This window comes from Chamaea fasciata, unplaced genomic scaffold (genome assembly GCF_029207755.1).
Source record: "Chamaea fasciata isolate MVZ Bird 193981 ecotype frontalis unplaced genomic scaffold, bChaFas1.0.hap1 SCAF_31, whole genome shotgun sequence".
Lineage (NCBI taxonomy): Eukaryota > Metazoa > Chordata > Aves > Passeriformes > Sylviidae > Chamaea > Chamaea fasciata.
In genome coordinates, this window is record NW_027094116.1 from 2,574,864 (window position 1) to 2,588,204 (window position 13,341).

General features: G+C 68.7%; 1 protein-coding gene across 4 annotated transcripts; it reads right to left on the reverse strand.

The window, feature by feature from the left end:
* Nucleotides 1–479: 479 nt before the first annotated feature.
* On the reverse strand, nucleotides 480–13,152 carry NPR1 (natriuretic peptide receptor 1). 4 transcript variants are annotated; one of them, XM_066206555.1, is made up of 21 exons: nucleotides 12,427–13,152; nucleotides 7,752–7,951; nucleotides 7,382–7,495; nucleotides 6,550–6,685; nucleotides 6,349–6,440; nucleotides 6,128–6,263; nucleotides 5,951–6,035; nucleotides 5,740–5,860; nucleotides 5,386–5,460; nucleotides 5,223–5,300; nucleotides 5,009–5,113; nucleotides 4,825–4,896; nucleotides 4,294–4,453; nucleotides 4,054–4,209; nucleotides 3,322–3,490; nucleotides 2,977–3,123; nucleotides 2,703–2,895; nucleotides 2,178–2,458; nucleotides 1,749–1,847; nucleotides 1,550–1,641; nucleotides 480–978 (listed from the first exon to the last, which is right to left on the reverse strand). In XM_066206555.1, exons 1-21 carry the CDS (start codon nucleotides 13,127–13,129, stop codon nucleotides 818–820), a joined length of 3,375 nt encoding a protein of 1,124 aa, XP_066062652.1. In that variant the 5' UTR covers nucleotides 13,130–13,152; the 3' UTR covers nucleotides 480–817. The 4 variants fall into 4 exon arrangements, with proteins under 4 accessions (XP_066062652.1, XP_066062653.1, XP_066062654.1 ...); XM_066206557.1 differs by having other exon boundaries at nucleotides 825–978; nucleotides 2,178–2,352; XM_066206556.1 differs by lacking the exon at nucleotides 1,749–1,847.
* Between the last annotated feature and the right edge of the window lie 189 nt (nucleotides 13,153–13,341).

The window sequence follows — 13,341 nt, forward strand, 5'->3', positions numbered from 1 at the left end:
CCACATCGGCCAATGAGAGCGGCGGGACCGCGCTGAGTGACAGCTCGAGGGGCGGGGATGAGGGCGAGGCGCAGCGGGGGGATCGGCCAATGGGGAGGAGGGGGCGGGGCCTGAGCGGGAGGAGGCTCCGCCCACCCTCGAGTGCGGGGGAACCCCCCGGGACCCCGGGAATCCCACCGGGAACCCACCGGGAACCCACCGGGAACCCACCGGGAACCCCCCGAACCCCCCGGGACCCCCAGGAAACCCACCGGGACCACCGGGAACCTCGGGAAACCCCCGGGACCACCGGGAACCTCGGGAAACCCCCGGGACCACCGGGAAACGCCCGGGAACCCACCGGGACCACCGGGAACCCTCCTGGGAACTCCCGGGAACCCCTGGGACCCCCGGACCCCCCCCCCCCCGAATTTCCGCAGCCCCTCGGGGACCCCCCTTGCGCCCCCAGACCCCCCCCCCCCAACACGGAGACCCCCGAGTGCGTCCGCAGCAGCTTTATTACAAAAATTAGAGCTCTCGTGACCCCCCCGGCGGCGGGGGGAGCCCCCCGGACCCCCGGACCCCCCGGACCCCTCCCGTGCCCCCCCAGCTCTCTTGTCCCCCCCGGAGCCGGTTCGGGGGGCGCGGTGATCGGGGGGAGCCCCCAGCCCCCGGCCGGTGGTCGTGGTGCCCCGCGGGCTCCGGGTGCGGATTTTGGGGTGCGGAGGGGCGGGGGGGTCACCCCCGGGTGCTGATTTCCCATTTTGGGGTGCGGAGGGGCGGGGGGGTCACCCCCGGGTGCTGATTTCCCATTTTGGGGTGCGGAGGGGCGGGGGGGTCACCCCCGGGTGCTGATTTCCCATTTTGGGGTGCGGAGGGGCCGGGGGTCACCCCCGGGTGCTGATTTCCCATTTTGGGGTGCGGAGGGGCCGGGGGTCACCCCCGGGTGCTGCTCCCGCGCTCCCCCAGCAGCCAGTAGGTCCTGAGCTTCCCCTTGCCCTGCGGGGGGATGGACCGGGGGTACCCCGGGGCTCGGGGGGTCCCCGTTGGGGCGGGGGGTCGGGGCAGGTCGGGTTTGGGATCGAGGCAGTTCTGGGGGTCTCGGGGCAGTTCTGGGGGTCTCGGGGCAGTTCTAAGGGGGTCAGGGCAGTTCTGGGGGGTCGGGGCAGGTCGGGTTTGGGGTCAGGGCAGTTCTGGGGGGTCGGGGCAGTTCTGGGGTCTTGGGGCAGTTCCGGGGGGTCGGGGCTGGTCTGGGGTGTCGGGGCAGTTTTGGGGTGTCGGGGCAGTTTTGGGGGTTCTCGGGGCAGTTTTGGGGGTTCTCGGGGCAGTTCTGGGGGGTCGGGGCAGTTCGGGGGGGGTCGGGGCAGTTCTGGGGTGTCGGGGCAGTTTTGGGGTGTCGGGGCAGTTTTGGGGGTGTCGGGGCAGTTTTGGGGGTTCTCGGGGCAGTTTTGGGGGTGTCGGGGCAGTTCTGGGGGTTCTCGGGGAAGTTTTGGGGGTGTGGGGGCGGTTTTGGGGGGTTCTCGGGGCAGTTCTGGGGGTGTCGGGGCAGTTTTGGGGGGTCAGGACTCACCTTCATCTCCACGTCCCCCCGCAGCTCCAGCTCGAAGCTGCCGAATTCCTCCAGCACGGCCTTGGTCACCTCCGAGATGTGGATCTTCAGGGCTGGGGGGACATGGGACCCTCAGCACCCGGGGGTGTCCCCGAGTGTCCCTGGGGTGTCCCCGGGTGTCCCCAGGGTGTCCCCGACCCCCCGAGCCCCCCCAGCTCATGCTCTCCGTTGGACTCCATGCGCGACGCCGTGTTCACCGTGTCCCCGAACAGGCAGTACCGCGGCATCTTCAGCCCCACCACCCCCGCGCACACCGGCCCTGCGGGGACGCCCGCGTCACCGCCGTGTCACCAGGTGCCACCGCCGTGTCACCAGGTGTCACCCCGCGGGGTCACCGTCCCCCTGTGCCACCGCCGCTGTCACCCCGCGGGGTCACCGTCCCCCTGTGCCGCCACTGTCCCCTCCCAGGAGCCCAGGGGGGCGCCCAGCGCCCGTCTCCTCTGCCTGTGTCCCTGTCCCTTGTCCCTGTCCCTGTGTCCATTCCCATTCCCATTCCCACGGAATCCCCGTTCCCACCGGTGCGGACGCCGATGCCCGTTCCCCATTCCCATTCCCGTTATTCCCATTCCCACGGAATTCCCATTCCCACCGGTGTGGATGCCGATGCGCAGCTCCAGCTGCTGCTGGGGCCGGTGGCGGATGCGGAAGGAGCCGACGGCGTCGAGCAGCGCCAGCGCCATCCGCGCCACCTCGCGCGCGTGCAGCCGCCCGTTCCGCACCGGCAGCCCCGACACCACCATGTACGCGTCGCCGATGGTCTCCACCTGCGGGAACGGCGGGAACGCCGGGAAGGGCGGGAACGGCGGGGCTCGGAGTGCCCGGCCCGAGGCGGGGCACAGGGACACCTGGAGGGGTCACCTGGGGGGACACCTGGAGGAGACACTGGAGGGGACACTGAGGGGACACTGAGGGGTCACCTGGAGGGGACACTGGAGGGGACACCTGGAGGGGACACTGGAGGGGACACTGGAGGGGACACTTGTCCCTCAACGCCCACACCTGTCCCTCAGTGCCCCCACCTGTCCCTCAACGCCCACACCTGTCCCTCAACGCCCCCACCTGTCCCTCAATGCCCCCACCCCGTCCCCGAGCGTCCCCCCGCGCCCCCTCCCACCTTGTAGACGTCGAAGTTGTCGATGATGGCGTCGAAGCAGGTGTAGAGGTCGTTGAGCAGCGTCACCACCTGCATGGGCGTGCTCTGCGCCGACAGCGCCGTGAAGCCCACGATGTCGCTGAAGTAGATGGTGACGCTGTCGAACGCCTCCGCCTGCACCGTCTCCCCCCGCTTCAGCTGCTCCGCCACCGAGCTGCGGGACGGGGTTTGGTCAGGGAGGGCGGGGACCCCCAGGTGACCCCCCCAGGACACCCCACCCCCCCCCGGAGCTCACTGGGGCAGGATCTGGTAGAGCAGGGCCTCGGCCTTGCGCTTCTCCTCCAGGTAGGCCTGCGTGCGCTCCTCCACCAGCTCCTCCAGGTTGTTGGCGTATTGCTCCATGCGGGACAGCAGGTTGTCCAGGATGTTGGTGCTGTTCTCCCTGCGGGGACGGGGTCACCTCCGGCCCGGGACCCTCTCTGGGGTCACCTCCGGCCCGGGACCCTCTCTGAGGTCACCTCCCACCTGGGACCCTCTCTGGGGTCACCTCCCACCTGGGACCCTGTCTGGGGTCACCTCCCGCCCGGGGACCCTCCCTGGGGGTCTCCTCCGGCCCGTGGCTCGGGGCCCGCGCCGGCACCTGTTGAACTTGCGCAGCTGGACCTTGATGTGGTTGAAGTCGGGGCGCTCCAGGACGTCCTCGGCCCAGCAGTGCTGCATCAGCTGCCCCAGCTCCTCCAGGTGACAGCCCACGTTGGCCGAGGGCCGGAAGCTCGGCCGCTCCCCGCTCTTCACCCGCTCGATGATCTCTGCGGGGACGGGGACCCGTCAGGGGGACGGCGCCCATGGGGGCTCGTCAGTGGGGCCAGGAACCCATCAGTGTGTCCAAAAACCCATCACTGGGGCCAGGAACCCAGTAATGGGTCCAAAAACCCATCACTGGGGCCAAAACCCAATGGCCGGCCCAGTAACTCCTCAGCAGGTCCAAGAACCCATTAATGGGTCCAAAAACCCACTGGCTGGTTCAGTAATTCATCCCCAGGTCCAAGAAGCCATCAACGAGTCCAAGAGACCATCAGTGGGTCTAAGGACCCATCCGCGGGTCCAGAAACCCAACGGCCAGTTCCAGTGACTCCTCAGCAGGTCCAAGAACCCATCAACAAGTCCAGCCATCCACTGATGAGTCCAAGAACCCCTCAGTGGGTCCAGGAACTCATCAGGAGCTCCAAGAACTAGTCAGAAGCTCCAAGAACTCGTCACGGGCTCCGACCACCCACCAACACGCCCCAGACCCCACGGACGGCTCCCACCACCCACCCCCACACCCATCCCCACCGCCGGTCCTGCCGCCCCCCGCCGTGTCCCCGCCGACCTTTGGGGCTGAGGTCGGCGCCCTCCACGTAGAAGACGCCGCGGCGCAGGGCGATCTCCTGCAGGATGATGCCGAAGCTGTAGACGTCGCCCTTCTGCGTCCCCCGCGCCGGCGGCTCCTCCGCGCGCAGCAGCTCCGGCGCCGTCCACAGCTTCTCTGCGGCACCGGGGACCGAGGGTCAGCCCGGGGGGGAAGAGGGGACGCTTTCGGGGACGTTTTTTGGGGTCGGGGGTCTCTCACTGGCGAAGAGCGCGTGGGTGTCGTCGGCGTCGGGGGCCACACGGAAGCTCTCCAGGCCGTAGTCGGTGATCTTGAGCACGAAGCGCGAGTCCACCACGCAGTTGGAGGACTTGAGGTTCCCGTGGGACACGATGACCCCGTTGTGCAGGAACTGCATCCCCTGGGGGGGCACGGAGAGCTCGGGCCTGGCCGGGCACCGCGGAGCCGTGGGGGGCTGGGGGGTGCCCGGGGGGTGGGGGAGACCTGTGGGGTGGGGAGACCCGTGGGGTGGGAATATCCTGTGGGGTGGGGGAGACCCGTGGGGTGGGGGAGACCTGTGGGGTGGGGAGAGCTGTGGGGTGGGGAGACCCGTGGGGTGGGGCACCCCAATGGGATGGGGACCCCCACGGGACAGGGAATTTCGTGTGGGATTGGGGGATCCCCGTGGGATGCGGACCCCCACAGGGTTGGGGACCCCCACAGGGTTGGGGACCCCCACAGGGCTGGGGACCCCCACAGGGTTGGGGACCCCCCCGGGAACGTCACCGGTACCTTGACGATGTCGTGGGTGAGGGAGTAGCGGAACATCCAGTCCAGCGTGATGCTCTCGTTCTCCAGGATGTCCTGGGGGGACGCGGGGGGTGAGGGGCGGCCCCGGGGGGGGGGTCCCGGTCCCCCCACGGCCCCGGGGGGGGGTCCCGGTCCCCCACGGCCCCGGGGGGGGTCCCGGCCGCACCTGGAGGCTCCCGCGGGGACAGTACTCGGTGAGGATGCAGATGTTGGGCGGGTCGGTGCAGGCGCCGATGAAGCGCGTCAGGTGCTCGTTCTGCACGTCCCTCATCTGCCGGGGGCCGGGAGGGGGGACAGCGAGGGGTGGGCGGGGGTCCCGCCGTGTGTCCCCCCCCCCCTCCGCCCCGGGGACACTCCCCGGGGTCACCCACGCCACGTACGTGTTTGAGCTCGAACAGGACCTTGCGCGTCAGCTCGATGCGTTTGCGGTTCACGTGCTTGACGGCCACCAGGTTACCCTGGGGGGGCACGGCGGTGGGGACACGGCGGTGGGGACACGGCGAGGAATGTCCCCCCCCCCCGGCTCCCCCCCGGCCCCCGTACCTTGTAATAGGCGGTCTTGGCGTACACCTGGAACTGCCCCTCCGCCGTCATCAGCGAGCCGTAGTTGGAGCCCCTCTGAGCCGGGGGTGTGCGGTGAGCCCGGGCCCCCCAGTCCCCGAGCGGGGCCGTGGGGTGACCCCCGTCCCCAGGATCCCGAGTGTGGCTACGGGGTGACCCCAGTCTCTGGTCCCCCCTGTTCCCCCTATCCCCCCGGTCCCGCCGAGTGTCCCCCGGGTCCCCCCTGGCCCCTCCAGTCCCCCCGAATGCCCCCAGTCCCCCCCCGTCCCCCCTGTCTCCCCGAATACCCCCGGTCCCCCCAGTCCCCCCAGTCCCCCCGGTCCCCCCGGTCCCCACCAGGGACAAGGTGAGCTTGCTGCCGGCGCTCCGCAGGTGTTTCTCCAGGCTGCTCATCTGCACGTCCTCCCAGCGCACCCGCCACAGCTCGGCCGCCAGCTCGTTCTCCAGCTGCAGCTTCCTGCGCCCGGGGAGGGGGTTCCTGAGACCCCCGGGCCCCCCCCCCGGCCCGCCCCGCGCCCCCCGGCCCGCCCCGCGGGCCCCCCCACACCTGTAGATGAAGAAGGAGGTGGCGGTGATGGCCGTGAGGATCAGGCTGACCACCAGCGACAGGACCTCCAGCGTGGTCAGCGAGGCTGCCGGGGACAGCAGGGAGCGCTCAGGGCCCGCGGGGGGGTCGGGGGGAGGAACCGGGCGGGGGTCTGGGGGCTGCCCCCCCACCCCTCACCTTTGCGGCACCGGGGGTCGGTGCCCTCGAAGCCGCACGGGGGCACGTCGGGCGGGACGGCGTTGCCCGGCCAGTGGAACTCCCGGCCCGGCACCATCTGGATCTTCTTGGTGGTGCCGTTGTAGTTGGCCACGACCTTTGGGGCGGGGTTGGGGGGCACAAGGAGTGGGTGGGGGGAAGCCCCCGGAGCCCCCCCCGCCCCGCCCCACGGCGGGGCTCACCTGGAAGTTCCCGTGCTCGGGGTCCATGTCCCACAGCGAGTAGTCGCTCTCGCGGTCCCCCTGCTCGTCGATCTTCAGGAAGCCGGTGACACCTGGGGGGGGCACGGGGAGGGGCTGGGGGGGCGCCGGGGGGCCGGCTGGGGCCCCAAAATGTCACCTGGGACTGGGGCTGGGCCGGGGCCGGGGCCGGGGCGCGCTCACCGTGGAAGGTTCGGTTCCACATCTGGCGGGTGATGGCCGAGGCGTCGCCGACGGAGCCGCCGCGCTCCAGGGTCTCGTTCAGGGCCTGGGCGTAGAGCAGCACCGCGTCGTGGAAGGCGGCGGCGATGAAATTCATCTGGGGACACGGCGACGGCTCGGGGACAGCGCACGGCCGGGGGGTGCCGCCCCCGGGTCCATCCTGTGACCCCCGGCAGCTCCGGCTGCACCCTGTGTCCCCGTATCCCTGTGTCCCCACTGTCCCCCGCTCCGCCCCGTGTCCCCTCTGTCCCCGTGTCCCTGCTGTCCCTGCTGTCCCCGTGTACACGCTGTCGCCTCTGTCCCCGCTGTCCCCGCTGTCCTCGTGTCCCCGTGTCCCCACTGTCCCCGTTGTCCCCGCTGTTCCCGTGTCCCCGCTGTCCCCGCTGTCCCCGTGTCCCCTCTGTCCCCGTGTCCCCGTGTCCCCTCTGTCCCCGCTGTCCCCTCTGTCCCCTCTGTCCCCGCTGTCCCCGTGTCCCCACTGTCCCCTCTGTCCCCTCTGTCCCCGTGTCCCCGCTGTCCCCTCTGTCCCCGTGTCCCCTCTGTCCCCGCTGTCCCCTCTGTCCCCGCTCTCCCCTCTGTCCCCGTGTCGCGGCTGTCCCCGTGTCCCCGCTGTCCCCGCTGTCCCCTCTGTCCCCGTGTCCCCGCTCTCCCCTCTGTCCCCGTGTCCCCGTGTCCCCTCTGTCCCCGTGTCCCCTCTGTCCCCGTTGTCCCCGTGTCCCCTCTGTCCCCGTGTCCCCGTGTCCCCTCTGTCCCCGTGTCCCCCAGCGCTGCCCCCGCCCTTGCCGGTCCCCACCAGTCCGTCGCGCACGGAGAAGTTGAAATGTTCGCGCGCCTCCTCCCGGAGGCGCTGCAGGAAGGGCCGGTACTCGGCGTTCTCGGGCTCCTTGTAGGTGATGATGGTGACGGCCTGCGGCGGGGACAGCGCTGGGGGGCGGCCCCGACCCGCCGGGGGGCCCGTGCCCACCTGGGTGTGCCCGTGCCCACCTGGGCGTGCGTGTGCCCACCTGGCTGTGTCCCTGTGCCCACCTGGGGCCGCCTGTGCCCACCTGGCCGTGTCCCTGTGCCCACCTGGGACCGCCTGTGCCCACCTGGCCGTGTCCCTGTGCCCACCTGGGACCGCCTGTGCCCACCTGGCCGTGTCCCCGCCCCCCCCCCCCGCTCACCTGGAAGGCGCGGCGGGCGCGGGCGTCGTGCGCGTCCCCGCGGCGCCAGGGCCGGCGGGGCTCGGGGAAGCGCGCCCCCTGCAGGCTGGCGCCCAGCGTGTCGATGTAGAAGAAGGCGAAGTCGCCGCCCGTGAGCCCCTCGCGCTCGGCCTGCAGCATCAGCTCCCGCAGCGTGTCCGGGGCGCAGCACACGTACACGACTGCGGGGGACACGGCCCTTGGAGCGGGGGAGCCCCGCAGACCCCGGCCCCGCACCCCGGGGGTCCCCGGGTATCGTGGGAGAGGGGGCCGAGACCCCCAACAGCCCCGGGAGACCCCAACCCTGAACCCCGAGGGTCCCTGGTTATTGTCTGACCCGAGCCCGAGACCCCCAACACCCCCGGGAGAGCCCTGGAGTCACAGGGGTCACAGCCCCACACCCCGGGGGTCCCCAGCCCCACATCCTGGGGGTCCCTGGGTGTTGTAGGAGAGGGGGCCGAGACCCCCAACAGCCCCGGGAGACCCCCGGAGACGCCGGCCCCGCACCCCGGGGGTCCCCAGCCCCACATCCTGGGGGTCCCTGGGCATTGTGGGAGAGGGGGCCGAGACCCCCAACAGCCCCGGGAGACCCCTGGAGACGCCGGCCCCGCACCCCGGGGGTCCCCGGCCCCGCACCCCGGGGCTCCGCGGCCGTCCCGTGACTCGGGACCGGCCGGTGCTGCCCCCGGGGCGGGGGTCCCGACCCCGCTGCCGGCCCCCCCGGCCCGGCCCGTGCCCTGCCCGGCGCTGCCCTCGGCGCCAGGCCCAGGTTTCCTGTTTTCCCGACTCCGTTTCCTCCTCCCCGCGGCCCTGATGGATTCCCGGCGACACCGTGACCCCGGGGCTACCGCCCGGGGCCCTCCAGCCCTGACACCCCCGGGGCCCCAAATTCACCCCCGGGGCCCCGAAATTAACCCCCGGGGCCCCAAAATGCACCCCCGGGTCCTCCAAAGGCACCCCCGGGGCTGGAGCGGTTCCATGGGACACCGGGACCGGTGACAACACCCGGAGACCCCGGCGGGACACGGAGCGGGGAGGGGTCCAGGGGGTCCAGGGGGTCCGGAGGGGTCAGGGTGGGGCAGGGGCAGCCTGGGGGTGTGTGGGGTGTGACAGCCGAGTGCTGCCGTGAGCAGCCGTGAACAACCGTGAACAACCGTGAACAACCATGAACAGCCATGAACAGCCATGGACAGCCATGGACAGCCATGGACAGCTATGAACAACCATGAACGACTGTGATTAACGGTGTACAGCCGTGAACAGCCGTGAACAACTGTGAACAACCGTGAACAGCCATGAACGACTGTGATTAACGGTGTACAGCCGTGAACAGCCGTGAACAACTGTGAACAACCGCGGACTGTGATTAACGGTGTACAGGTCATGAACAACCGTGAACAGCCATAAATAACCATGAACAGCCGTGAGCAGCCGTGAATGACTGTGATCAACGGTGTGCAGTCATGAACAACTGTGAGCAGGGATGAACAGCTGTTAACAACTGTGAACAGCCATGAACAGCCATGAACAACTGTGAACAGCCATGAACAACCACAAACAACTGTGAACAGCCATGAACAGCCATGAACAACCACAAACAGCCATGAACAACCATGAACAGTCATGAACAACTGTGAACAGTCGTGAACAACTGTAAACAACTGTGATCAGCCATGAACAGCCGTGAACAACCACAAACAGCCGTGAACAGCCTTGAACAACCACAAACAACCACAAACAGCCACGAACAGCCATGAACAACCACAAACAACCACAAACAGCCATGAACAGCCATGAACAACCACAAACAACCACAAACAGCCATGAACAGCCATGAACAACCACAAACAGCCGTGAACAGCCATGAACAACCACAAACAACCACAAACAGCCATGAACAGCCATGAACAACCACAAACAGCCGTGAACAGCCATGAACAACCACAAACAGCCGTGAACAGCCTTGAACAACCATGAACACCCGTGTGCAGCTGTGTGCAGACGTGTGCAGCTGTGACACCTGTGACCAGCCATGAACAGCCACGCACAGCCGTGCACACCCACGGGGCCCCCGTGTACAGCCATGCACAGCCACAGGAGCCCCGTGTACAGCCGTGCACAGCCCTGCCTGGCCACGGAAAACCTCTGCCCTGCCGTGAATAAACACAAAATCCCCCCGCGAAGTGGTGCACAGCTGGGCACAGCTGCAAACGCCCCCGTGAAGTTGTGCACGGCCGTGTCTGCCCACGAACGCCTGTGGGCACCCGTGACAGCTCCGTGTGAAGTCGGGCACAGCCGGGAACACCCGTGGGCAGCTGTGAACACCCCTGTAAAGTTGTGCACAGCCATGTATGGCCATGGGCACCCGTGCACAGACAGCCGTGCCCAGCCTGGCACACCCGCGGGCAATGGGTGGGGTTGTGGGGCTGTGCTCTCCCGTGTGGGGCTGTGCTCTCCCGTGTGGGGCTGTTCACTCCCGTGTGGGGCTGTGCTCTCCCGTGTGGGGCTGGGTACTCCTGCGTGGGGCTGTGCTCTCCCGTGTGGGGCTGTTCACTCCCGTGTGGGGCTGTACACTCCCGCGTGGGGCTGTGCTCTCCCGTGTGGGGCTGTTCACTCCCGTGTGGGGCTGTTCACTCCCGTGTGGGGCTGTACACTCCTGCGTGGGGCTGTTCACACCCGTGTGGGGCTGTGCTCTCCCGTGTGGGGCTGTTCACTCCCGTGTGGGGCTGTGCTCTCCCGTGTGGGGCTGTTCACTCCCGTGTGGGGCTGTGCTCTCCCGTGTGGGGCTGTTCACCCCCGTGTGGGGCTGTGCTCTCTCGTGTGGGGCTGTTCACTCCTGTGTGGGGCTGTTCACTCCCGTGTGGGGCTGTTCACACCCTCTGTGGGGCTGTTCACTCCTGTGTGGGGCTGTTTTCTCCTGTGTGGGGCTGTACACTCCCGTGTGGGGCTGTGCTCTCCCATGTGGGGCTGTTCACTCCCGTGTGGGGCTGTTCACTCCTGCGTGGGGCTGTTCACTCTTGTGAGTGGCTGTTCACTCTCATGTGAAGCTCTTCACTCCCATGTGGGGCTGGGTACTCCTGCGTGGGGCTGTTCACTCCTGTGTGGGGCTATTCACTCCTGCGTGGGGCTGTTCACACTCTCTGTGGGGCTGTTCACTCCTGTGTGGGGCTGTTCACTCCCGTGTGGGGCTGTTCACACCCTCTGTGGGGCTGTTCACTCCTGTGTGGGGCTGTTCACACCCTCTGTGGGGCTGTTCACTCCTGTGTGGGGCTGTTCACTCCCGTGTGGGGCTGTTCACACCCTCTGTGGGGCTGTTCACTCCTGTGTGGGGCTGTTCACTCCCGTGTGGGGCTGTTCACACCCTCTGTGGGGCTGTTCACTCCTGTGTGGGGCTGTTCACTCCCGTGTGGGGCTGTTCACACCCTCTGTGGGGCTGTTCACTCCTGTGTGGGGCTGTTCACTCCCGTGTGGGGCTGTTCACTCCTGCGTGGGGCTGTTCACACCCTCTGTGGGGCTGTTCACTCCTGCGTGGGGCTGTTCACACCCTCTGTGGGGCTGTTCACTCCTGTGTGGGGCTGTTCACTCCCGTGTGGGGCTGTTCACACCCTCTGTGGGGCTGTTCACTCCTGTGTGGGGCTGTTCACTCCTGTGAAGCTGTTCACTCCTGTGTGGGGCTGTTCACTCCTGTGTGGGGCTGTTCACTCCCGTGTGGGGCTGTTCACACCCTCTGTGGGGCTGTTCACTCCTGTGTGGGGCTGTTTTCTCCTGTGTGGGGCTGTACACTCCCGTGTGGGGCTGTGCTCTCCCATGTGGGGCTGTTCACTCCCGTGTGGGGCTGTTCACTCCTGCGTGGGGCTGTTCACTCTTGTGAGTGGCTGTTCACTCTCATGTGAAGCTCTTCACTCCCATGTGGGGCTGGGTACTCCTGCGTGGGGCTGTTCACTCCTGTGTGGGGCTATTCACTCCTGCGTGGGGCTGTTCACACTCTCTGTGGGGCTGTTCACTCCTGTGTGGGGCTGTTCACTCCCGTGTGGGGCTGTTCACACCCTCTGTGGGGCTGTTCACTCCTGTGTGGGGCTGTTCACACCCTCTGTGGGGCTGTTCACTCCTGTGTGGGGCTGTTCACTCCCGTGTGGGGCTGTTCACACCCTCTGTGGGGCTGTTCACTCCTGTGTGGGGCTGTTCACTCCCGTGTGGGGCTGTTCACACCCTCTGTGGGGCTGTTCACTCCTGTGTGGGGCTGTTCACTCCCGTGTGGGGCTGTTCACTCCTGCGTGGGGCTGTTCACACCCTCTGTGGGGCTGTTCACTCCTGCGTGGGGCTGTTCACACCCTCTGTGGGGCTGTTCACTCCTGTGTGGGGCTGTTCACTCCCGTGTGGGGCTGTTCACACCCTCTGTGGGGCTGTTCACTCCTGTGTGGGGCTGTTCACTCCTGTGAAGCTGTTCACTCCTGTGTGGGGCTGTTCACTCCCGTGTGGGGCTGTTCACACCCTCTGTGGGGCTGTTCACACCCTCTGTGGGGCTGTTCACTCCCGTGTGGGGCTGTTCACACCCTCTGTGGGGCTGTGCTCTCCCGTGTGGGGCCGTGCACCGCCCGGTCCCCGTCCCCCCGCCCGCCCCGCTGTCCCCGCCGTCCCCGCCGCCCCCGGCACTCACTGCGCCCCTTCGCCTTGATCTCCTGGATGATGAAGGAGAAGTTGCCGCCGTCGCGGAACACGACGTCCATGACCGTCAGGTTGCGCAGGGTGGGCAGCTGCACGTACAAACCCTCGGCGGCGAAGTAATAGGGCCGGTCGTCCACCCGCTCGTCCCAGTACACCAGCAGCGCCCGCCGCGTCCAGTTGAAGCGCCGGTGCAGCTGCACGCCCAGTTCGCCCAGTTTGCGGTGGCTGGGGCCGGCGCGGGTGGTCAGGGCGAACTCCTCGCTCTTGTCGTCGAAGCCGTGAGCCTCGGCCCCGGCCGTGAGCAGCGGCAGCCGCCAGTGGCTGGTGAAGCGGGCCACCGGCGCCGCCGTGTAGACGCACCCCGGCCCCAGAAAGGCGGCGGGCTGATGGGCGAGCCGCAGGTCCACGGCCACCAGCGGCGCGGCCATTTCCGAGCACACGCCGTGGCGATCCTCGCTGTCGCCGAACACCCAGCCCAGGGTGAAGCCGGGCAGCAGATCCCGCCGGGAGTTGACGGCGGCCGCGGCCAAGCGCACGGCGGGTCCCACGCGCGGCCAAGCCCACGGGTAGGTGAGGTTGCGCTGGGGCAGCACCACGGCGAGGGTCAGCGGGGCCGGGGTCGTCCCCGCGGCCGGGAGCAGGGCCAGCAGCGGGGCCAGCAGCGGGGCCAGCAGCGGGGCCAGCGCCGCCGGCATCGCCCACGGACGGAGAGTGGCTTCCAACCGCCCCCCCCCCCGCCCACGGCGGGGCTGAGCCCTTGCTCGCCGCCCCCACTGGTGACACAAAGGGCCGTTATCATCCACACCGAGCTTAACTCCTTCCTGCCCGCTCCCCCCCCCCCGCGGCATTCCAGCCGGGATGGGCGGCGGATGGGGCCGCCCGCTGGTGGGTGGGGACGTTCCCACCC